The 25,372-nt window shown below is 41.7% G+C and overlaps 1 protein-coding gene across 1 annotated transcript in view; it reads left to right on the forward strand.

Annotated features, from left to right (window-relative positions):
- TYSND1 (trypsin like peroxisomal matrix peptidase 1) overlaps window positions 1-25,372 on the forward strand; it is a 157,398-nt gene that overhangs the window by 40,367 nt on the left and 91,659 nt on the right. Inside the window, exon 2 of the mRNA XM_044056618.1 lies at window positions 4,029-4,165. Within this exon, the coding sequence (XP_043912553.1) occupies window positions 4,029-4,165 (137 nt within the window). The remainder of the gene's footprint in view (window positions 1-4,028; window positions 4,166-25,372) is intronic.

Raw genomic sequence — 25,372 nt, forward strand, 5'->3', positions numbered from 1 at the left:
TTTGTGGAGCGGAATAACCATTGCTGTGCGCCATTCAGTGGGCACGTAGCCTGTGGAGAGGCTGAGGTTGAACAGCGTGTTTAGGTGAGGGGTTAGTCTGTTCTGTAGTTCGTGCAAGACGCAGCCTGGGACGCCATCTGGCTCCATTGATGCTGTGTTTTTGGCTTTTGAAAAGGCTGTTTTCACCTGTGCTTCTGTGATTTCCGGGACACTACACTTTTCCGGTATTGTTGTGGGCCCTTTTGAAGGTGAGAGGGAGGTGAAGTTTGCACAGAATCTATCTGCCAGGATGTTGGCAATATCAGAAGGTTCAGTACATCCAAAATCTCAGATGCTGTCTTCTGTGAGTTTGCACATTCTAGCATACTCCCTATGAAAGCAATCCTATGGAAGACCATTTTCCTGGTCTCTACACTGCATGATGGGGTCCATTCCCATCATGGTATTAGAAACCCAAAAGACTTGGAGAAATTAAAAACAGCAAAAAATTTGACTTGGGAATGGGGTCCATTCCCGTCATGGTATTAGAAACCCAAAAGACTTGGAGAAATTAAAAACTGCATAATGTATGCACCTTTCTACTGTAGGTACTGGTGGAGTAGCAGGCCCAACCACCACCCTTCCACCAGGAGTGGAGAGCAGATATCTGCCGCTTCACTCCCACCTTCCCTTGTTAGCTTCTCCAGCACCCAGTTTGCTAGTTATTCATGTTTTATCTCGGTCACAGTCACTGTTTTATCCCTTTGTGCAAAGGAAGTACTAATAGTGGCCTGCTCCTTTTAGACCTCTAACTAGCTGCTACATCTCCACTGCTTCACTTCTTGGTTTCTTCAACAACTGAGCACATATATATTAGTGGCAGCATTTTCATTGTTGACATCCTTCAGCTTTATCTTCACTACACTACCCAGACCTATTTAAACTTCTGCCCTTCTCTTGTTCTTCCCTTCTTTGACTCTGTTTTCCCTCCTTCTGCCACTCTTTTTCTGCATCTCATCACTTGGACATTGATGGCAATATACCCCATGCTTATAATGGCAGCCTTCACCCTGATATTCACCTCATTCTTCACTTTGTTCCTAGTGTTTGGAGTTTGCTGAGAACACCTTTAATCACTTGACTTCCCAAGAATGTAGTAGGAGCAGTTTCTAGACTTAACCTCTTCCCTGTCATAGCCATACTCCCCATAGAGATGGGTAATGTTCCTCTTCTTTTCTTAGCTTACTGCTAGTCATTTCTTTCTCATCCCTTGATATTTCTCATCTAAGCTCCTGTTTCCACCCCACTGTTCTTAATCACCATGTTTTTGTGAAATGGCTTGTGGAGTCTAGTTACTCTTTCTCTGCTCTCCTGACCATGCCCATTTGTTTTCCATCGCTGCAGTGACAGCAAATCATGGCATAGCTGCTGTTCCGGCAGCCATGATTTTTTTTAATCTGTTTTTTGGCCATAACTTATCCTTATCTGTTGATAACAGTAGGGGTCCCAGAACCGAGCCTGTTATGCCTTTGTGTGAGTGTGTGCATGTTTGTGTATGTATTTGCACAAATCTGAAAACTTCCTATGAAAGTATTTCATGGATGCATGTTCCTGGTCAATATTCTGCTTGCTGTGGACCTGTCTGCTCAGTAGGTGCCAACAGTACAGCAGGCTAGATTGCTTCCTTCTATTCAAGATGGGAAAGAACCGAAATGAGCTGCTCACTCATTCCCACCCTCTTCTGTGGGCTGCTCCAGTGCTTGGGTTGCTAGTCAGTTAAGGTCCGTATGGATCACTGTCAGGGCCACATCCTTCTACATCGTGAAACTGATAGTCCTGTTCAGATTATGACTACTACCGAATGACCACTACCGAACGATAGGTCTCTCCTGTTCTGTCCATTCGCCACAGCTAGCTATTTTTGATTATTCCAACTCTTTCTTAACCATAAGTGCCTTGATTGTACAGTATAAATCCTAACCAGAAGTTTCCCTTACACAAATCTTCTCTTCCGTCTTTCATCCCCCCTGAAAAATCACTGATGTTAATTTTGGAAAACGTCTTCAGACCATCCAGTTCTTATCTTCTTTGAGTTTTCTTGATATGTTTATGAGATATTGAAATCAATCTAAGCCATTTCTCTCTCTCTTTTTCTGTCTCTATTTACAACTCTTGAAACACACACTTCTGTCCTACGCACCAGTTCATTAACATTGGCACAGTGGGGCACAGGTTTGGTCTTCATAATATTGATTGAAACAGCATAATCTTATAGCTCTCTGTGAAACATGTCTGCACTTAATTTCTAAAAATGTATTTATTCACCCCCTCACTGTAGCCGCGGTGGTGCAGCGGTAGCGTTGTTACCTCACAGCAAGACGTTCTCCCGTTCGATTCTCGGATGGAGTGCGGGGAGTGCCTTCTGTGTGGAGTCTGCATGTCCTCCCCGCGGTTGGGTGGGCGTTCGAAAGACATACGTAAATGGGCGTGCCTTCGTTGAAGATTGAACATCAAGCTGGCACCTCGGCGTTCGTGAAAATCTACTGCCAATCATTAGTGGACCGGAGTTCCGCTGTGGCGACCCCTAACCGGGAAAAGCCGAAAGACAACAACAACATTCTCTCCCTCACTGTAGCACATTACATAGGAATTGTCCATTAGCTTTCATCTGTTCCAAAAAGTGAGTCCCATTTCATTGATTTTTGAGAGTTGTGAAGTGTAACCTCCCCCACTGTACTCTCCATGTGGGGGACTTTGCCCCTGTACATGCTCCTAACTTATAGATACCAAATTCACAGTGACACTACTGTGGGGAAAAGCGAAAAAGTCCCACTTCACTGTACCACCAGCTTGCTCCATACATGTTAGCACAGTTTTCTACAAAAAAAAAGGAAAACTGCTCTAACGCTAGTCAAGTTGGAATGAATCACCAAAGTTCAGAAAAGCCTTTCATCGGGTCTTGAAATCTGTGGTGACTGCCTGGCACTCTTCAAATGTCCTCATCTTAGCAGATCGCTTGCTATCTTATGACACCAATGAATATGACCCAAACAAGAAAGTAGTGTATTTACTGCCCTGTCTATTTGATATTCTGATTTTAGAAGACCTTTTTCTTTAGTAATTTAAAAGTACTGGGGGAGGAATATTACTGAATGACTTTGACCTACAAGGCAACCTGTTTTAGTGTATATTACTAGAGCACTCCTATACAAGATACTGTGTCTCACCATGTTTTCAGAAGGGGTCTTATAAGTTTCAAATGGGACTGAAAAATGCTTGTATAGCTAATGTGATGTGTCCATGCTTTCTTCAGCTTTTAACCTGTTTGTGCCTATTGTTTAGATTTAGAGTGTGTGTGTGTGTGTGTGTGTGTGTGTGTGTGTGTGTGTGTGTGTGTGTGTGTGTGTGTGTGTGTTTTTCTGTCATGTTTTGTACTCTGTATTAAGTAAAGTATATGTGGGATGTGATCCAGACCAGTACTGATTTTGAATTCTGTAATCAGGTGTTTATTGTTTACCAGACTGTGGCTGAAAAAAATGCTCTACTGTTTTCAGTTGACTGGTTAATAAGAAGTTGAATAATGACACCATAATGTACAGTTTGGATTATAACCGCTAACCTATGCAGTATAACTTGCTCTGCTCAGTTTGCCGGGTGTTTTTTGTTTAGATACTGGCAAATGTAATGCCATAAGGTAATTGTTATTGATTATTCTTAAAGTAGTTTTGTATCCAAGAGAATGTAGAGTGCATCTCCCACATTGTGAAACTAAACAGTTTACCTTGTATACCTTTCTGTAAGCACCTCCTGCCTTGCTATTTTCAAATGCAAAGAGTACTGCAAATGTCATCTACGCTGCAGCAGGCATCAATTTTCACTGTTAGTCACAGCTAGGTTGTTGTAATTTGATCTCTCCCTCTCTCACTGTGTTTCTCTTGGGTATAATAAGGATAATGCTAAACTGCTTTAGATGTATATCTATGGACCCACAAGCTTTAATAGCAGTAAGAGAGGCATAAACTAATATGGTTTTCCTTGCTGTTTTGTAGTTCTGGGTTGAATACGATAAAGGGAAAAGTAGTGTTTGCTACTGAAGAAGCTTCTCCTTATGACATTGCTGTAGCAGAGTTGGAAAGCCCTGTTCCAGGCATAAAGGAACCCATTTTAGCCAATGCATTTCACTCAGGTAGGTCTCTAATGACATGCAACAGGTAGTGCCATTATGTAGTTTTAAACATGTTAAATGTATATATTAATCTATTTCATATGAATGCATAATTATATAGATTTATAAGTATAAATATTATTTATGTAACATTATATACTTTTACAGTTTTCCAGTCTCGATTTAAATGAATTTCATCCTCTCCAGGGATTTATGTAGTCTGTGTGCATGTGCCATAAAGGTGTCCATGCCAAAACATTACCAAAAGAAGAAGACTGAAAATTATTAAATCATTCAACTTTTCTTTAAAATCTGACTGCAGTTTTATATAAATCATGTAAATGTATATATAAAAACATGTATTATATATGTATGTGTGTGTGTGCATATATATATATATATATATATATATATATATATATATATATATATATATATGGGTCTAGGACATTTCACTGAATGCACATTTCGCTGAAAGTCAAATTTAGTGTGCACTTTTCACTAAAAGCTCAATTCACTGAAAACTCAATTCACTGAAACACATTTCACTGAAAGTTATATATGGCCTTTTCCCCACTGTAGTGCAACCCTGGAGTTAGTATATATAGTAAGGGGAGTGTGGGGGGCATAGCCCCCCACATATTTTAAATATTTTGAACTATATACATGGATACTTGAAATTCCAATATATTATTCTTTTCCAAACATAATATATACATAAAATATGTGGGGGGCTATGCCCCCCACACCCCCCGATGTGGGGGGTGGTGCCCCCACCCCTTACTATATATACTAACTCCAGGGTCTCACTACAGTGGGGAAAAGGTCATGTATGACTTTCAGTGAAATGTGTTTCAGTGAATTGAGTTTTCATTGTGATTTGTGTTCAGTCATTTGAGTTTCAGTGAAATGTGCATTCAGTGAAATGTCCTAGACCCATATATATATATACATACACTTGTGTTTGAAGGTGTGTGCATATATATGTGCGTGTGAGTTTTGCATAGGACTATGATCGGGTCTGTAATAAGAACTCGCATATTATGTGTTTGAAGCATGGATATTATCACTTTGAGCATGAAACTTGAGATGTGAATCTTGGCATTTGTGCCAGGAACACAAAATGAGGCTTTTATTGGAGACCTGATCGTAATTCTTTACAGTACATAGAGCTTTGTATGCTATTTCTACTAACAGCTGGAGAAATACTGCGAGAAAGTGTAGAAGCACAGACTATTTTTCCGGCTTTGAAAGCCATTAAATCACTTGGCACTGTGAAACAGACAGCAGCATACCAATCAACTTTTTTTGGTACTTTTCCGTTATTGGGGCAACACTTTAAACGCGGTTGCTGAGCTCCGAATCCAGTGTCTTGTCATGTCTGTTTTGGTCTTGCTTGAAATGTAGAAATGACATCTCCTTTTTTAAATATTATCCAGTAAAATATTTTATACACACCTGGTTAGTTGAAGAACAAAAAGACATGACAAGACACTGGATTCACTTTTAAATTGTTGCTCAGATAACAGCAAAGTACAAAAAAATGAATTTCTCCATAATTTAAACAGTATGCAGCCCATTACAACTACGCTTGTACTTACATCCTCCAAAAACACAATTTCCTTACTTATAGTTATCTGGCTTCTGGCAGCTGTGATTGGAATCATGAAACGGCTAGTGGCTGTGAAGCGTTATTTTTTTTTTTTTGTTTGTTTTTTTAATGTGGCAGCTACTGTTTTAAAAGGTTTTCCCTGTCAATGGAAATGACCATTGTTAGGAAATACAAATAATGTATGGGAGTTAAAGTAGTGATCATGTACTTGATATAACATATATTGTCAATGTCTTACTGAGGTTCTGCTTTCCCGGGTTTCGTTTGCATGTTTTTTTATTTGATTTGTCCAGGTGCTACATAAGAGGGAAGCACTTTAAACATGGTCGCAGAGCTCCAAATCCAGCATTTTGTCATGTCTTTTTGGTCTTAATCTAACCAGGTGTGAGTAAAATTTAGAAGTGACATCTCCTTTTTTAAATATTATCCAATAAAATATTTTACACACACCTGGTTAGCTTTAAGACCCAAAAGGACATGACAAGACACTTAATTCGGAGCTCAGCAACTGCGTTTAAAGTGTTGCTCCGATAATGGAAAAGTACCCTTTTTTATTAAGAGTATTGGATAAGCAGAAGAATAATGGAGCGACAAAAGACCAAGATCAAGGACAGTTTGATGGGAGGCAACTGCTCCTCTCTGGAGGGGTAAACTTAATTTATTGAAAATGTTCATAATTTTGCATGTTTGTTTTAAGTTAAAATGAGATGGAGGTTTCTGAAAATGTTTTTAGTTTTTTTTGACTGTTTTCATTGAAGCAAAAAGATCTGGAAAAAAAAGTGACACAGATTGAAATGGAGATGAGAAGAAGTAACTACATAAGAAATAAATCTGCTTAATGTTAGCCAGATGTTGGAAATACACATTCTAATGAACTGTCATGGATAGTAGCTAAGAGTAATACGTTTCTATCGTAATAGCTACTCTGCCAGTATTATGCTGGATTGTAAATGGTTTACGGATATAGATAAAAAACAGATTATTGAATTATATAAATAAATATAGGATGCAAATAGCAAGGTTACCGGAGAAACATTTGGATGGAGATGGGTGTGGGGATTTGATAAAGAAAGGATTTCAGGGTGGGCATTCAGCAGAATATCGGTGACAAAAGAAAAGAAATAATACTGATTGGTAGACGGGCTCAAGTAGTGACAGAAAGGAAAAAGACAACAATGACAGATTTGCGGTAGTAAGAAGTTGTTGGCTATGGAGGATGATTTATTTATCCTTGTAGACTGGGAAAGTCTGACTGGGCAGAGCCCGTTTTTAGCAGAGGCCTGGGGAGAAAATTTTCATTACAGTACATTTATATTAACAAGTGAATTTCAGACAATTCTCAGAAAAGCATTGGTTATATTTCTCAGAAGAAGAAAAAAAAATACAACCTGGTTGATTTCTTTGAAACAGTCACCAAGGCCATTGACGAGGGGAAGGTGGTCCACACAGCCTACCTGGACCTCGCAAAAGCCTTCGATACAATACCCCACTCGGGCATTATAGATAAGTTCACCAGCTTAAATATAAACCCCTATGTCACTAGATGGATTGCAAACTGGCTCAAGGACAGAACCCACATGGTTAGAATTGCTGGAGCCATGTCAGACTCCAAACCAGTTACAAGTGGTGTCCCACAAGGCTCAGTCCTGGGACCTCTCTTGTTCGGTATATATTTCTCGGAGGTACAGGAAGGACTGTGGCTGACCAAGTTCGCAGATGACTGCAAACTGGGCGCCATAATCGACTCCAGCCGACACAAGCATCCTCCAAAAGGGCCTCATAGAAACAGACAACTGGTGCCAGAGCCATGGCCTCGAGCTAAATGCCAAAAAGTGTATAGTCATCCCCTTTGGCAAAAACAAAGTGCCCACAAATTACCACATAGGTGGTAATCCATTAAGTACAGAAGAAGTAATTAGGGACCTGGGGACCCAAGTTGATAGCAATCTCTCATTTGACAACCACGTGGCCAAAGTGGTTAGAAAAACATTTTATATAGCCCACCTAATCATGAAGGGATTCACATCTAGATCAGGGGAGGTCATTGTGCCTCTTTACTCATCCCTCATCAGGCCCATAATTGAGTACAATGCCCCTTTTGGGATGTACCTTACCAGACACCTGCAGCAACTGGAAAGACCGCAAAAGTACCTCACCAAGAGGATCAAAGGGCTCAAACAGATGCCATATGCTGCCTGGTTAAAGAAACTCCAGCTCTACTCAGTGGCATACCGCCTGTTCAGAGGCGATCTGTGCCTGACGTATAAAGCCATGTCCAACCCGGAATTAATGGACATGCTGCACCTCAGAAAATCCAAATCCCATCGAGCTACGCGCCCGAGAGACTTGAACCTCAGCACTGAAATAAATAGGACATGCTGGAGGGACAGATTCATAACCCAGAGGCTCCCTTCACTCTGGAATAAAATCCCAGTCCAGGTTAGGCAGAGTCCCTCACTGACTCTCTTCAAGAGGAATCTTGAGTGGATGGGAGATCATAGATTTACCCTGGGTATCACTTCTGTGTCACTGTTAGACAAAGGCACAGTATACTAACCTCGAAAAAGGGCATAGCAAAATAAATTTAAAATGGGTGGCGAAAGCCAAACGCATTCTGTCTAGGCTTATAAATGCCCTAGGGCAGATAGCAAATCTATGAACCTGTAAACAATTAAAAGTCAGGTATGTAAAGTAATGTATTTGCATCAACATTCATAACTCTATATGGTTCTTGTAGCTCTGAAATCTTGCAGAAGTAAATGGATTTATATTGTAGAAAGTAAACACTGATGTAAAGAAATTTAGTGTTACATTTCATTATAGAAAGTTTTGTAAGGTGTTATAATGAAGTAAGTAAGAAAATTATGTAGAGGGGGAGATATTAATGATAGCAGTAATAGCATATGAGTGAGAGTGCATGGTATAGAATTAGTTCTGTCTAGGCTGCCTCTTCCAAACTGGTGTATCTGGAAGGTGTACAACTTATTATACAGGGAGTGATTAAGAGGAGTAGAGCAGTAGATGGGGGCAATTAAAGATGAGAAGTGGTGTTTAAGAAGGGGTGAAGAGGGGTGCATTGAATCAGATGCAGGGTTGAAAGTAGTTAGTTGGCTGTAAGTAATAGGTTTGTGCTTTTATTTGAGGTCTCAACCTGGTGACAAACGTGAGCATGACCAAGTTTGGGTAAAGTATGGTTTGAGCTAGATTTTATAGCTTAGGAGTTTGATGGTCATTTTAACTGTGTAGGGATGGTGTTGCTTAGTTTGGAGAATTAACAGTATAGTGAATCCTCTGATGAAGTATTTGCTTTTCCAAGTCTTTAGTAGAAATTTATCACCAGAAAGGAGGTCCCTTGTGGATGTATATATTTTTTTTAATGCAAGGCATTTTCAAGTTTAATATATCAGTTTATATGCGATAACTACATCAGATTATGTTAGGTAGTTAAGCTGTAGCCAGTTTAGCTGTTTTAAGACTCATCAGTGGTGAGTTCTGTGTGCACTGTTGGTAGCAAATTTAGCTACTTTGTTGTAACAGGAGGCTAGTTTGGATTTTAATGTAGAGTTTAGGTTTCTAAGAGTGTTGGAAGCAAATAAGATGAGGCTGGGGTTTTTTTTGCTGGGTCTGTAAGGTACTGTTTATCCTATAAAGGTAACCAAGTTTGTGGTGGATCTTTTTAATCACTTGAAAAATATGGTTATAAAATTTAAGATTGTCATTTATTACAATGCCCAGTCATTTAGTGTGTGGTACTACCTCCGTTTTAGTTTTATTTGCAGATCTAACCAAGAAAGATTATTTCTGGCTGAGATACTGTTTTGGGGTGAAGAGCACCAGTTTTGTTTTTATTGGTATTAAGGAACAGGTTTGAATTTTTCAGGCTGGTATCCATTGAAGAGAAAGAAATATGAATCATTTCTTGGAGTTTGGATTTTGTGGCAGCAGCATATTAAAGTTGAATAATCTGCATATTGTACTATATTTGCTTGGCCTGTAGCAGTGTAAAACTTGTTTATAAAAATATTGAAGAAAAGAAGACCTAATATAGTGCTCTGATGGATTCCTTTCGTAATTGGACAAGAGGATGAAAGGTCCTGTTGCCATTTGACTGCCTGTTGCTTTTCCACATAGATAACTAAGGAACCATGTAAGGGGGGATTGAGAGAGGCCCGTAGAAGAGAGTTCAGTGAGTAAATGTTGGTATAATATGGTTTCAAATGCTTTTAGGAACACAGTTGATACTAGGTTATTATTGTTCCTATGCTGGTTTATAATGTTGAAGTGAAGAAGGAGGGCAGTGGTTGTGTTGTGGTGAGGTCTGAAACCATGCTATGTTTTAGAGAACAGATTATTATTTGAACTTAGGTGTTGTAGAAGCTGAACATAAATACATTTTTCAAGTATTTTTGATAGGGAGGAGAGGATTGCAGTGGGCCTGTAATTATTAAACTGTGTAGATGTGCCACCTCTGTGTAAAAGTATAATAAAGGAATTTTTTCCAGATAGAAGGAATGTATTTTTCAGATATTGACCTGTTTATCAATATAGAGAAATGAAAAGCAATTGCTTCTAGGGTCATTTTAGTTAGTCTGATGGGAGTTGATCAGCAGCAAGGATGGCTGGTTTTAGCTTGTATAGGAGTTTTTCATGGTAGAGGTAGCTAAATATCTGAGGATATTTAGCAGAGGCTGCAGGTGCTGAAAGTGTAGTGGAAGTATTAATGTTTGTGAAGGACAATGTTTTCTACATAAAATAGTTGTTAAACTGTGTGGGAACTGGTTGTTAAACCATGTGGGAAAAGAATCAGTAGTATTGTTGGATGGTGACGTACAAGCTTGGCATGGGTGTATAAGTTTGTTTAAGGATGTCCAGAAGAGTTATTTTGATGTTTTGTTTGGAGGATGTTGTAGTAGGTTTGCTTGTCATGTTTTATTTGGCATTTTTTCATATTCCTTAGTTTCCTAAAAGCTGAAATGCATTTTGTGTTCTATTTTTGAGCCAGTTTTTTCCAGGCTTTGTTACATTGTAGCATTTTTTCTTAGTTTGCCATGTTAGTCATGGTGCAGGATTAGATTTGACCCTTTTTGTATTTACTGAGACAAGGTTATTGAGAATTTTTAGGAATATCTCATTGAAGAGTGTGACAGCAGATTTTAAGGCCATAGATTTGGCATGCTGATGTCTTATTTATATTCCACCAAAAACTGTTGTTATGGGGCTAAAGAAAATTGGGCGAAATAGTTGGCTTTCAGCAGAGATTATTTGAGTGGGGACTGGAACTTAATTTGCAATAGTGAGTATGTATCGGGGGACCTAGAAGGCAAAATATTACAAAAGAAGGTATGTTTCTGAAGTTGTGAATTCAGTAGTGGAGACTCAAACAGAATTTGCGTATTATTCCCAAGATACAATAAATGGAGTAAATGTAATGGAATTTATTTATATTCCCCAGGAATGTATGAAATTCACTGAAGGCTTTGACATGCATCCAATAACTGTTTCAGCTCATGCACCAATAAAAACTAACTCAATTGCATTCCTACTTGTTAAAAAGAGAGGAATTTAAGGAATGGGTAGTGGAAATGACTCAAGAGTTATTAGGGAGGATAGAAATTTCTTCAAAAGAGATGGCTAGTGAATGGGATAAAATGAATGCGGAATTTAAAAACTGGGCAGAAATAAGAGAGAAAGTGATGTGGGAAAGAAGTAATATGAATTATTTAGAAGGGCTGACAAAGGTTAAAGTACTGCAAAATAAAGGGAATATCAGAGAACAAGAATAGAGATAACTGCAGAGTGCTAAAGAGAAAATAACTGAGAATTTGGATAGTTTGTATGCATTTAGAAAAGTTGCTGTTAAGCCAACTATCTTTTTTATAACAACTCCAGATCAGAAAAACTTTTAGCAAAGCAATTTAGGCAACGGAAAGCAGAAATATTTTAAATCAAACTTGGGGATCATATGACAAGAAAGATAACCAGAGATCCTGTAGAGGTATTAGATATATTTTGGAAGGTTTATGAAAGTGTGTATAAAGCAGAGCAATGTGTAAACCAAGAAAAGGCACAAATGGACATATTTATGGAAGACTTAATTATATGCCAAGATTAGAGGAAGATGAGGCTCAACAATTAATAGCTAAGATAGGAAGAGATGAGATCAAATTGTTCATGTATAATCAAGCAGCAGGGAAGTCTGTAGGAGCAGATGGTATCTCTGTGAAAGTCTAGAAGTCTGGAAGAAAGAAATAAAGTAATAAAGATAAAGACAGTATTGTTTAACAGTATTTTAAAATGAAGGGAAGTACCAGCATCTTGGAAGAAAGCTGGAGTTGCTGAATTACCCAAAGAGGATAAAGACCATTCAAACTCAGCTTCATGTAGAGCCATTTCAGTTGTATGGCATGATATAGAAATGTTTATGTCCGTACTAGTTGAGAATGGCAAAACTTTTTAGATGACTATCAGTATGGTTGTGTGTGTGTGTTTTGTGGTGTTTTGTGTGTGTGTGCGTGTAAGCATTTTGACAACAGTAATAGAAAAATGATGATCCTGTGGGTTGCAGAATATAAAAAAAACAACACTTTGTAGAAAAAGCAGTTGCTAGAGTCATCTGGGATTTTATAAGTAGGGCAATAGTAACATTTACATTTCCTGACAGAATAATAGGGATAATAAGGAGGATATATGAATGGTTGAAGGGAAGAACTAAGGTGGGAGGATTCCTCCCCAATAAGCTATGTTTGAACAGAGGAACAAGTTGGGGCTGTCCTTTTTTCCATTTTTACACGGAGCACAAACCAAGAAAGAATAACACAAAAGATCCAAAGTAGTGCGACTAAAGTTCGCAAGAAACCAAAATACAAGCCACAGGACACAGCTAAACTTTAATGAAAGTAAAGCGCTTTTCGTCTGCTTAATATGCAGACTTCTTCAGGTCTGAAGAAGTCTGCGTATTAAGCAGACGAAAAGCGCTTTACTTTCATTAAAGTTTAGAGGTGTCCTGTGGCTTGTATTTTGGTTTCTTGTGAACTTTAGTCGCACTACTTTGGATCTTTTGTGTTATTCTTCCATTTTGTTAATTGCTTTATATTTAGAGCAATTTGGCAAAGAAACTAAGATACTCAAAGTTCAACTATATAAATGGCATAGTAATCAAGCAAAGCTTTGCAGATCATTTTGTATCTGAAAAGTACAGAACATGACATTTCAGTGTTGTAGAACATTTTAAGACAGTTTCCAGTCTTTTTCAGAATAGAAAAATGAATGAAGAAGATGCAGCAAAAGCTCCAGCAATAAACTGTATACCCCCACGTGAATTGGTTTAACAATACCACGGGTTTATGGGGACATGATAAGGTGAGGTATTTATGTGCATGGATTAAAATGGATTCTGTTATGACAGTTAAGGATATGTGGGAAGAGACTAACAGAAAAATAATAAAAAAAGGGGAGTGAAAGCTCTTGATTATGGATATGGACAGTTAGATACAAGCAGTAAAAATGTTTTTAGCCTCTTTGGTTTCATACAGCGGTTCAGCATATTTTTATCCTCCAGAGGAAAAGATGTGGGGGATAATTAATAATAAAAAAGTTATATGACTTTATTTGGGAGGGAAAGAGGACAATAGTTAAGTGGGATAAGTTGCTTCTCCCTTCTCCCCATAGAAGAAGGTGGTTTAGGATTACCCGATTTAAAGGGATACTTTACAGTTATGCAGGTGAGGCTCATATACATAACACAAACAGGAGGTTATAAATCAAACTGGAAGTGGTGGGGTGGGGCAAAAAATAAGGACATGGTAGGATTTTGGATGCAGGTCTTTAGTAAGAGTAGTTTATTGGCCATTTGGCAGTTTTCCGTCTCTTTCAACTTTCTGGTTTAAAAGCCCACGTTTGCGCTTGCTTCCCACCTTTCCTGTAACTAGTCTAGTTCAGATACAGATTTGCTGTATCCAGGACTGTTTGTAAGCTTCTGAGCCCCCCCAAGCCTTTCTGTGTTGGAGGGAAGCCTTGTAGCTCATCAGTGGGAGTGGTAAGCACTAGGTAGCCTATCTACCACAAGAGTGGATGTTCATCGTGTTTCACTGTTGCAGTCATTACTCTTGGGTTATCCTGCCTGCTGGCAGGCTACCCGCAGTTGGCCAGAATTCCAAAGTCTAGGTCCGGCGTCGGTTGCTGTCGCCTCTTCCCTGACGTCAGTGCGCCAGGGGTATAAAAGATGCAGCCGACTCCATTTTCTTCAGTCTTTCTTGCCGCGCGGTGCCCGAAGCAAAAGCAGTTCACAAGTGCCGGTCGGCCGACTCCTGAGATTTTTGAATCCGAATTTCAGAACCAAAATCTTCATTAAAGCTAAGTACCTCGTTGGGGAAACCTTTTTCTTGCTCCAGACCGATGTCAGAAAAAGTTAATAATTGTATTTCTTGTGGGAAGCAAATACCTCATAAGGATTTTCATTCTTACTGTATTCCTTGCCTAGGCCCTGATCACAACGTTGCTAGCTGTCAGTTTTGTGCTAGATTTAACCAACGCACTATCAAGCGTCGGTTCGATTTTGCATTTCATTATTTTGGCCGAAGATTTAATTATATAATGCCATTGGACCAGCCGACAACCGGAGTTTAGAAAAAACGCAAGGACAGGGAAAAGGATAGGCATCCGAGGTCCAAAACCGACGACGAGGCCTCTGCTAGGCCAGTCGCCGGTTCGCCAGTTCTCAGTGAGGGACTTTAGCAGTCCCTGGCGCCCGCTACCTCAGAGCCACAGGCCGCTTCTGACTCCCACGTGGAGCCGACTGAGCCTCTGGATACTCAAGGTATGGACACTCAGAAATCATTCCCTCAGATGGGTCCAGAGCCGCTGAGCAGACATCGGCTTCTGAGGGTGTCTTCAGACCTACACAACTATATATTAAGCCATCTTCAGCTTCAAAGACTAAAGCAGTTCTAAAGACAAAGAAACAAGTACAGCATTCTCCTACTCAGACATCCATGCCTAAAAAACAGATGCTCAAAATGGCCGAAGATCTAATTACTTTGATCAGGGGCTCCCATCCCCCTCCAGAAGAGGTGTTGAAAAAAATGGAGGATAAAGCAAAATCCATGCAGACAGTCAAGGATTTCTTACAGGTACAGCCACCCAACTGGCCTTCTAAAAATTGGTCCTTTCCAGTGTCAGACAGACCACAAAGAGGCAGACACAGGCATCCCAGAGGCAGATCTCAGCCCCAAGGCTCATACAGGCTTAAACAATGGGGTGCTCCTACCTCCAGAAGTGGAGAAGACAAATCACAACCTTACAGGAAGCAGTCGCAGTGACTTTCCTCTACCAGATCCAAGCACTTTTCTTTTGGGAGTCCCCTTAGGGGGAAAACTAGCACTTTTTTCATCAAAATGGCAAATGGGTACCCAAGACAAATGGGTCCTGAACATAGTGTCCCAAGGCTACAGGTTCCATTTTCACACTCTACCAAGGTCAAAAGGTATGCCAGACCTGCCACACCATCAATGGGCAGAGGCACAAAAACAAATTACAGCCCTCATGGACATGAGGGCCATTCAGCAAGTACCACAACAAGAGCAGTGGCAAGGATTTTACTCCAGACTTTTCCTAGTACCCAGAAAGGACAAAACCTGGAGACCAATACTGGACCTGTCTATACTAAATACGTTTCTGGAAGTTCCAAAATTCAAAATGTTGACTCTACAGCAACTACTGCCCATGCTGGGCAAGAAGGCTTGGCTCGTAACTTTGGACCTAAAAGAGGCATACATGCATGTCCCAATCAGACAATCTTGCAGAAGATACCTCAGATTCATAGCTGACTCAATGCATTACCAATTCTCTGCACTGCCCTTTGGCTTATCTACTGTGCCCAGGGTCTTCACAAAATGCCTGGCACCAGTAATTGTGTTTTGCAGACAAATAATAATTCAAATATATCCCTACTTGGACGACTGCTTAATTCAAGCAGAGAACAAAGACATTCTTCTAAAGCATCTAGCGTTTGTAAAAAGATTACTAATTGGCCTAGGGTACACAGTAAACGAAAAGAAATCAAAACTAGTGCCCTCTCAAGAGATAATATTCCTGGGTGCAAGCTTAAATACAACTGCCCAGATGGCTTATCTCATGCCAGACAAACAAAAGCAACTGACTACTTACTTCAAGAAATTGGCAACAAAAACCCACTTATCTGCAAGGAAAATCCTGCAGGCCTTGGGTTTCATGGCATCCTGCATTCTCCTAATTCCATATGCCAGACTGCATATGAGGAAACTACAATGGTATCTAAAAAGTGTTTGGACTCAGCATTGCCACAGCCTGGAGACAGTAATTGCACTCATTCCCTGCCTGCAACAGGAGTTTCGATGGTGGGCAGAAGCCTGTCACCACAACAAGGGTCTGCCATTCAGTTTACCCACAGCCAGGCAGACACTGACAACGGATGCATCAGATTATGCCTGGGGGGCCCATATGGCAGGAAAATGTATTCAGGGCACATGGCCTGCAAACCAGATGCATCTTCACATCAATCAAAAAGAGATGCTAGCTGTTCAAAATGCCCTGACAGCTTTCAAGGACCTGCTTCATCCAGGACGGTTACTGATAAAGACAGACAACACTACGGTCATGTGGTACATAAACAAGCAGGGAGGTACACATTCCTACCCCCTCTGCAGACAAGCAATGACCTTATAGGACACAGCATTGGCTTTTCAAGTTCACCTGCAAGCACAATTCCTGCCAGGAAAAACAAATACAATGGCAGACGAACTAAGCAGAAACCTCATGGATCCCCACGAATGGAAACTGGATCCACAAGTCTTCAGCATGATAATAAGAAAATGGGGATGCCCAGACATAGATCCATTTGCCTCCCCTTACAACTGCCAGTTGCAGAGATTTTGCACAAGGATTTATCACAAGCAAGCATGGAAAGTGGACGCCCTATCCTTCAGCTGGAAAAATCTAACAGTATATGCTTTTCCCCCACTGCCTCTCCTTCCCAGGGTACTCCTAAAGGTCAGACAAGAGAAGCCAAAAATTATACTGATTGCACCATATTGGCCACGCCAGCACTGATACCCAATCCTAAAGAGCTTGTCTCAAGGTCCAGCATGGATATTGCCTCAGACATCTCACTTGCTGACCCAATAAAACAATCAGATCCTGCACAGCCAACTCAGGACCTTAAATCTGGCAGCATGGGGGATAATGTAGCCATTCAGAACACTCCTCTTTCAAAAGCTGTTATGGATGTTATCTTGGAGGCCAGGAGGCCCAGTACCAGAAAATCTTATGCAGAAAAATGGAAGAGATTCTGTGCTTGGAACCAGGAACAAGGCATTGACACGGATGTACTAAATATCCCTCAGATTTTACAATACCCAACTGAGATGCTGAACAAAGGCCTTTCTTTCTCATCAATTAAGATTCATGCCTCTGCCATTTCAGCCCATTACAATACGGAACCACCTATCTTTTCTCATCCTTTAATAAGGCAGTACCTCAGAGGGACCAAAAACATTAGGCCTCCAAGGAGAGCACCAATTCCGGCCTGGGACCTCAATTATGTTTTGGAAAAACTCACACTGCCTCCTTTCGAGCCAGCATCAACAACAGATATAAAATTCTTATCCTGGAAAACAGCTCTGCTCCTAGCAATAACCTCTGCAAGGCGAGTTTCGGAGTTACAAGCACTCATGGCTGTGGAACCTTTCATCATTTTTCACCCAGACAGGGTTTCTCTGAGGACAAACCCTACATTTATGCCTAAGGTGGTGTCCAGTGTGGCCCTCAACCAAACCATTCACTTGCCTACCTTTTATCCAAATCCACAGAACAAGGGTGAGAAAATTCTGCATTCTTTGGATATACACAGTCATTTACGCTTCTACTTGGACAGAAGTAAAGCTTTCAGAAAGACTGAGCAACATTTAGTGTCATATGCTGCAGGATCACAAGGAAAGGTTATCTCAAAACAGACTATTTCTAAATGGATAGGCCACTGCATCAGTTTCTGCTATTTTCAACATGGCAAATCAGTGCCTAAGGGCATTAGGCCTCATTCCACCAGAGCAACAGCCACTTCAGCAGCCTTCCTCAGAGGAGTACCAACCAAAGATATCTTAGAGGCTACAACTTGGAGTTCAGTGCACACCTTCACAAACCACTACCACTTACCTCTTTACTCTAAGTCCAGAGCAGGTTTTGCCACTGCAGTTCTGCAGGGCCTCATAGCCTCTCCTAATCCTATTTAGCCCAACCACCCATCTTCAGCTTTGGGATTCAACCCAAGAGTAATGACTGCAACAGTGAAACACAATGAACATAGTACAGTTGTGTACCTACCATAAATGTAGATGTTCGAGTGTATTCACTGTTGCAGTCCAGGTTACCCACCCACCATCCCCCTTTTTCTTTGCTGGGATTTATCTGCATTTCTCTATCCTATACAACCTGTTTGGTGTATTTGGTTGTAGATGAAGGAAATGTTATTTTTGTGCATGCATTTTTATTGGCATATTTTTTCAGCCTACCAATTTGGAGGCACCTGACATCTGGGGCAAGAAAAACTGAAGAAAATGGCATCGGCTGCATCTTTTATACCCCTGGTGCACTGACGTCAGGGAAGAGGCAACAGCAACCGACACCGGACCTAGACTTTGGAATTCTGGCCGACTGCGGGTAGCCTGCCAGCAGGATAACCCAAGAGTAATGACTGCAACAGTGAATACACTCGAACATCTACATTTATGGTAGGTACACAACTGTACTTTTCTGGCCCAGAAATTGTAATTTATTGTCCGTTTGGCAGTTTTTCCATCTCTTTCAACTTACTGGTTTAAAAGCCCATTTTGCACTTGTTTCCCATCTTTTCTGTAACTAGTCTAGTCCAGATACAGATTTGCTGTAACCAGGACTGCTTGTAAGTTTCTGAGCCCCACAAGCCTTTCTGTGTTGGAGTGAAGCCCTCTAGCTTATCAGTGGGAGTGCTAAGCACTAGGTAGCCTATCTACCACAAGAGTGGTTTCTGGCCCAGAAATTGTAGTTTATTGGCCGTTTGGGCAGTTTTTCCATCTCTTTCAACTTTCTGAGTTAAAAGCCCGCATTTGCGCTTGTTTCCCACCTTTCCTGTAACTAGTCTAGTCTGGATACAGATTTGCTTTATCCAGGATTGTTTGTAAGCTTCTGAGCCCCCCCCCCCCCCCCAAGCCTTGCTGTGCTGGAGGGAAGCATTCTAGCCTATCTACCACAAGATCCAGGTACAGATTCTTAGTTTTAGCACTTGAAATTGCTTATTCGTGCTCAGCACTTGTTCAGAACTTATTGTTAGCACTAAATAAGCTACAAAGCTCTGGGTCTGAACTGTCTGCAAACAGCTAAAGTTGACTTTGAACCTAACACCACTCTTAAGTATTCAACTGCGGTACCACCTTTATCATTCTTATAAGAAAAGCGCAGTCTGGGTCTGAACTGTCTGCAAATAGCTAAAGTTGACTTTGAGTATGTGTCTACCTGTTTGAGCCAATATTCATTTTCCCCTGGAGAGCACTCTGCTTTGGCTTGTAAGCAGCCCCCCCCACACACACACACGCATACTCATCTTCCACTTTCTCTCTTATTCCCTTCTGTTAGCAAATAGTATCCATAACTGATCAGTACTGTGTGTTTGTTAATTTAAACTGAGACCACAGTAGCCTACTGATACAAGGTTATCCTGTTTTTCCACCTGAGAAATGGTTAAGAAATGACTTACAGTTTCAGAGCAGTCCTTGGTTAATTGTGATTGTTTCTTAAACACAAACTTGTCTTTGCTTTGGCTCATTAGCAGCAGTACAAAGAACTGCCTGCTCACACCCTTGTTCTCCCCTCCCCCTTCCCTGTTTATTACCTTAAGACAATCCCAAATATAATAAATATTACCTGTGGCAGGCACCATTTTTAAAACTACAACCACCCTTGTCACTATCATATGTTCATTTATCAGTTAACTCTGTTACCTGATTGTTTCCAGCCCCCTCATAAGAGCAACTAACAGGGTCTCTACCTGCTTCACTCCCCACCCTGCCCCCTATTTCCTCCCGCCCCGAGTGGTCCCACCTTTATTACACTCACAAACCCCTCCCATCTTTCCAATAGCCAACCACAGCGCTAACCCAACACTACCTCCTCCATCTTCCCACTACTATCACACCTCCTCAACTAACATGTACAAGCATACCTTACCTATGCTCACTGCATGCACTCTCCTTGCATATCTTACATCCTACCAAAGCTCCATCATTCCCCCACTCAACCACTACCACTGTACTACTACTCACACCACCACTCATGTCTCACCCTCACTCAGCTCCCCTCCCACCAACTCAAGAACCATCCCTATGCACCCCCACATATTCTACCAACTATATTACTCAAACATAAAGCATCCCTACAACTTAATATAGTAACCCTCCCACCATATCTGTTGCCCACAGAGCACAATCATAAAGTTTCCCTTATAAACAAACACATTCAAAAACTGAGGAAACTAATAACCTCATGCATATCAAAACTAGCCCTAAGTGGAGACATCCACCCCAACCCTGGCCGTACCATCTCCAACCCCAATCTTCATAATCAGACTAGAAACCACAACTTCTCCCATATTACAGCCAATAGAAAGCCAAGTTACTTCCTTCTACTAAGCCTAAATATTAGAAGTATATCCAACAAAGTCCATGAATTCCATGCCACCATAGACTTGTACTCCCCAGATATAGTCATCATGACAGAAACCTGGCTAAAGCCTCACATTACCAGTGAGCAAATACTCCCTACAGGTTATGGCATACTAAGAGTAGACCGGCTAAACAAGAAAGGAGGCAGTGTAGCTATAATATTTAAACTGCATCTAAACATCCAGATCTTAAAATCATCAGCTCCACAAATAGGCAATGAAGAAGTAATATATGCCAACCTCAAAATAAACCAAAACAAAACCATCAACATAATTGGATGCTACTTCCCACCTGGCCAAAACATCCCTCCACTCGAAAACCTCCTCAGCTGGTCTACCCACCATCTCCCCCAAAAACTATCATTTTAGGTGATTTCAATATTGACTGGCAATAATGTTCTGGCAACCATCCAACCCATCATGTAAACCTTCATGGCTTCACCCAACTAGTCCAGTCACCAACCAGGATAAATAAAAACTCCAGCAAGCACACTACCCTGGATTGGATACTAGTCAGTAAGCGCCCCCAGTCATATATAACAGGCTGCTTATCAGATAGCCTCAATTATCACTCCCCAACATTCCTACTCAAATACCTATACCAAGCTAACCCTGTCATCTACTGTCAAATACGTAAAAAAACTAAACTTTAACCCACTCACATTCATCTCATCCCTCAAAGAATGTAACTGGCATCCTCTAAAGTACCTCAGTCTTGATGACGCAGTTGAATTTTTTAATACTACCTTCCTGAGCATCCTTAATTACCATGCCCCCATAAGACTTTCCAGAATCAAAGCACAACCCTCCCCATGGCTACAGAAAACTACGAAGTCAGAAATGAAAAACTGGGATAAAGCCTGGGAGCACTGGCGCAAAACCAAAACCCCCTCAACTAGGCAGAAATTCCTAGAACTACGCAATAGAGTAAAAAAGCTAATAAAACAGGGCAAATTCCAATACTACCTGTCTGCCCTAGACTCCTCCCAACACAGCCCCAAACAATTCTGGTCCTCCATAAACTCCATCCTCCACCCAGGTAAAGTCAGTACCCCTCCTCCTAACATCCCTCACTCCTCAGAAAATATTGCTACCTCATTCATCACACACTTCACACAAACCATACTATCACTAGCTAAACAACACAACCCCCCTCCCCTCCAACCCACACCTTCAACTAGTAATCTCCCCACTACCTTCTTTTTTTCTCCTGTACCTACCTCCAACATAAAAAAAACTCTTAACTAAACTTAAGCCCACCAAATTAGTAGCAGACAACTTCCCAAGTGAATACCTACAAATCCCAGCTGATGCTCTGGCCTGCCCAGTATCCATAGGTTCATAGGTTCATACTAGGCTATCTGCCCTAGGGCATTTATAAGCCTAGCCAGAGTGTGTGTGGTTTTCACCACCCCTTAGGATGAGAATACTATACCCATTAGTTTGCTGTGCCTCTGTCCAGCAGTGATACAGAGATGATTCCCGGGGTAAACCTACGATCTCCCATCCACTCGTCAAGATTTCTCTTGAACAGAGTCAGTGAGGGGCTCTGCCTCACATGGACTGGGATTCTGTTCCATAGTGTAGGGAGTCTCTGGGTGATGAATCTGTCCCTCCAGCACGTCCTATTTATATCCGTGTTGAGGTTTAAGTCTCTTGCTCTCGTGGCTCTGGTGGATTTGGATTTTTGAGGTGGAGCATGTCCATTAATTCGGGTTGGACATGGCCTTGTATGTCAGGCACAGATCACCTCTGAGCAGACGGTATGCGACTGAATAGAGCTGGAGTTTCTTCAGTCGGGCATCGTATGACATATGTTTGAGCCCCTTTATCCTTTTGGTGAGGAACTTTTGGGGTCTTTCCAACTGCTGCAGGTGTCGGGTAAGGTACATTCGAATGGGGCGTTGTACTCAATCATTGGTCTGATAAGTGAAGAGTACAGGGTACAATGACCTCTCCTGATCTGGATGTGAATCCCTTCATGATCAGGTGGGCAATGTAGAAGGTCTTCCTAACCACTTTGGCAATGTGAGTGTCAAAAGAGAGGTTACTGTCAACTTGGGTCCCCAGGTCCCTGATAACTTCTTCCGTGTTTAATGGATTACCACCTATGTGGTAATTAGGGGTTACCTTGTTTTTCCCAAAGGGTATGACTATACATTTTTTGGCATTTAGCATAAGGCCATGGCTCTGGCACCAGTTATCCATTTCTATGAGACCTTTCTGGAGGATGTCTGTGTCTGATGGAGTGTCAATTATGGTGCCCAGTTTGCAGTCATCTGCAAATTTTGTCAGCCACAATCCCCCTATGTTTGCCTGCACTTCAGAAAAATAAATGCCGAACAAGAGGGGGCCCAGGACTGAGCCCTGTGGGACACCGCTCGTGACCGGCTTAGAGTCTGACATGGCACCAGCAACTCTAACCCTGTGTGTTCTGTCCTTGAGCCAGTTTGCAACCCATCTTGTGACATATGGGTTTACATCTAAGCTGGTGAGCTTTTCTGTGATGCCCGAGTGGGGTATTGTGTCAGACGCTTTTGCTAGGTCAAGGTAGGCTGTGTGAACTGCCTTACCCTCATCAATGGCCTTAGTGACTGTTTCAAAAGTCGACCAAGTTCAAGAGGCAGGATCTGCCCTTGACAAAGCCAAATTGGGTAGGATCCAGTGTCTGTAGGTCCCCAATGTCTTTATTTATGAGTTCCATTATGATCCTCTCCATAGCTTTGCAGACAAGGCTCGTCAAGCTTATGGGGCGGTAATTTCCAGGGTCCGTAGAAGCACCGCCTTTGTGGAGTGGGACCACAGTTGCCGTCGCCATTCTTTGCACGTATCCTGTAGTAAGGCTAAGATTAAACAGCAGCCTTATGTGTGGGTTTAGTTCCTCATTGAGTTCGTAGCACACAGCCAGGGACACCGTCCGTCCCATTGATGCTGTTTTTTGCTTTAGAGAGAGCAGCTCTCACCTGGGCATCTGAGATGTTTGGGAGGCTAGACTCTGGTGGGATAGATATTTCTCCTTTTTGGGGGAGGGAGGGGAGAAATTTGCACTGAACCTGTCTGCCAGTATGTTGGCAATGTCTGTGGGTTCAGTGATTTTTTTATCATTTTGGACTAATTCTGAGCATATCTGGGAGTTTCCACCCAGGTTTCTAACATAGCTAAAGAAGGCTTTATGATTGTCTTTTGTGTCATTAGCGATTTTTCTCTCAAAGTTGGCCTTGGATGATTTTATGAGTGATCGTAGTTTTTTGCTTGTATTGATCAGAGATGCCTTCCCTTTTAGGTGATTTTGCTCTGTCATGTAGTAGCTTTCTCCTCTTGTTGTAGAGTTTGTTTATGGCTGGAGTCCACCAGACCGGGCGCCTGCCTTTGGTGGAAAGGGTCTTGATTTTATTAGGGATTGCTTGATCCATACATTCCTGGAGGTGCTCGTAGAAGGCATTTGTAAGGGTTTCAGCAGCGTGGGTTGTGGTTTCCACTGGCTCGGGGGCCTTGAAGGATACCACTCCAGTCTTAAGAAGTGTGAAGTTTGCTTTTGAGAAGTGCTTCACTGTGGTCTTTTTGCTGGGGTGGGGCGGGATGTGGATCTCCAGTGAGATTAATTTATGGTCTGATCTCACCAATGAGGGATATACTTCCGGTGTGGAGCATTTTGTCCCCATGTTTGTGATGATCAGGTCTAGTATATTTTCTCCTCTTGTGGGAATGGTGACTAGTTGTTCCATAGCATTTGAGTTTATGAACTCAAGGAACCTTTGGGCTAGGGTGTTGGGGCTTGAGTAATGTTCCCAGTCTATGTTTGGGTAGTTGAAGTCACCCAATATGATGGTGTTTGGAGAGACATTCATACTCTCCAGTGTCTTCAGGAAGGCTGTGTGGGATTCCTGAGTTTGAGAAGGTGGTCTGTAGCATGTTACAAACTGTAGGGCAGTTTTACCTATGGTTAATTGCACCTGGATGGTCTCCGATGCTTCGATGCGTTGCCACTAACCTGGAGGTGTGGGTATCCTTTATGAATATGGATACTCCCCTCTTTTGTGGTTCGGTCCGGATTTTGGGGCCGGAACGCATGATATGAGGTATAACCTGATAGTGCTGGGGTGCTCTCAGGAGCCTTGAACCAGGTTTCAGTCACAGCACAGACATCAGTGTTCTCCATACTGAGGAGGGCTTCGAGGGCTGCATCTTGAGGTTTAGACTTCTGGCATTGAGCAGTATTACCCTTAGTTTTTCTCCATTTTGTTTTCTAGGCGGTAGGTTTATCATTTGAGCCTTGCCTAAAAAAGGCACTATGGGGTGGCAAGAGCCTTTGCCAATATCCAGAAGCCCAGGGTGACAGGTGCAAGCCGTCCCTTGCGGCAGCGTGGCTTGTCAAGCATGTCATCCCAGGCAGACAGACATTGGATCCCCTTAGAATGACACCAGTAATTAAGCCAATTATTAAAGCTGATAATTTTGTCTCTGTATTGTGGCATCATTCTTGGTGAGGGTAGGATACTGCTCAGGGTCAGGGTCATACCAGCCTGGGCTACATAATCTGAGAGCTCCTCTATGTCTCTTTTCATGTAGTCCAGGGAGGTACGTCTCAGGTCGTTCACACCGGCATGGACAATGACTGAGTCATACTTGTACTTGCTGTGGAGTGACCCGAGTACTTGTGTTATGTGGCGGATTCTAGCGCCTGACAGGCAGCTTACTGTGATCTTTTCCTTGTTCAGTCTGGTGAGTGGGACGTCAGTGTGTCTGACTATGGAGTCCCCTATAACAAGTGTGTCTGGCATTGTGTTTGGCCTTAAGGGCTGTGACTGTTTAGCACACTGACTTTGAGAACTGTGTGTTGCGTGTCTTATGTCTTGAGGTGGCAGTTGCTTGGGTTTCTGCTTTGGAGGTC

This window comes from Protopterus annectens, chromosome 14.part0 (assembly GCF_019279795.1).
Source record: "Protopterus annectens isolate FY-2018-M chromosome 14.part0, PAN1.0, whole genome shotgun sequence".
Taxonomy (NCBI): domain Eukaryota; kingdom Metazoa; phylum Chordata; order Ceratodontiformes; family Protopteridae; genus Protopterus; species Protopterus annectens.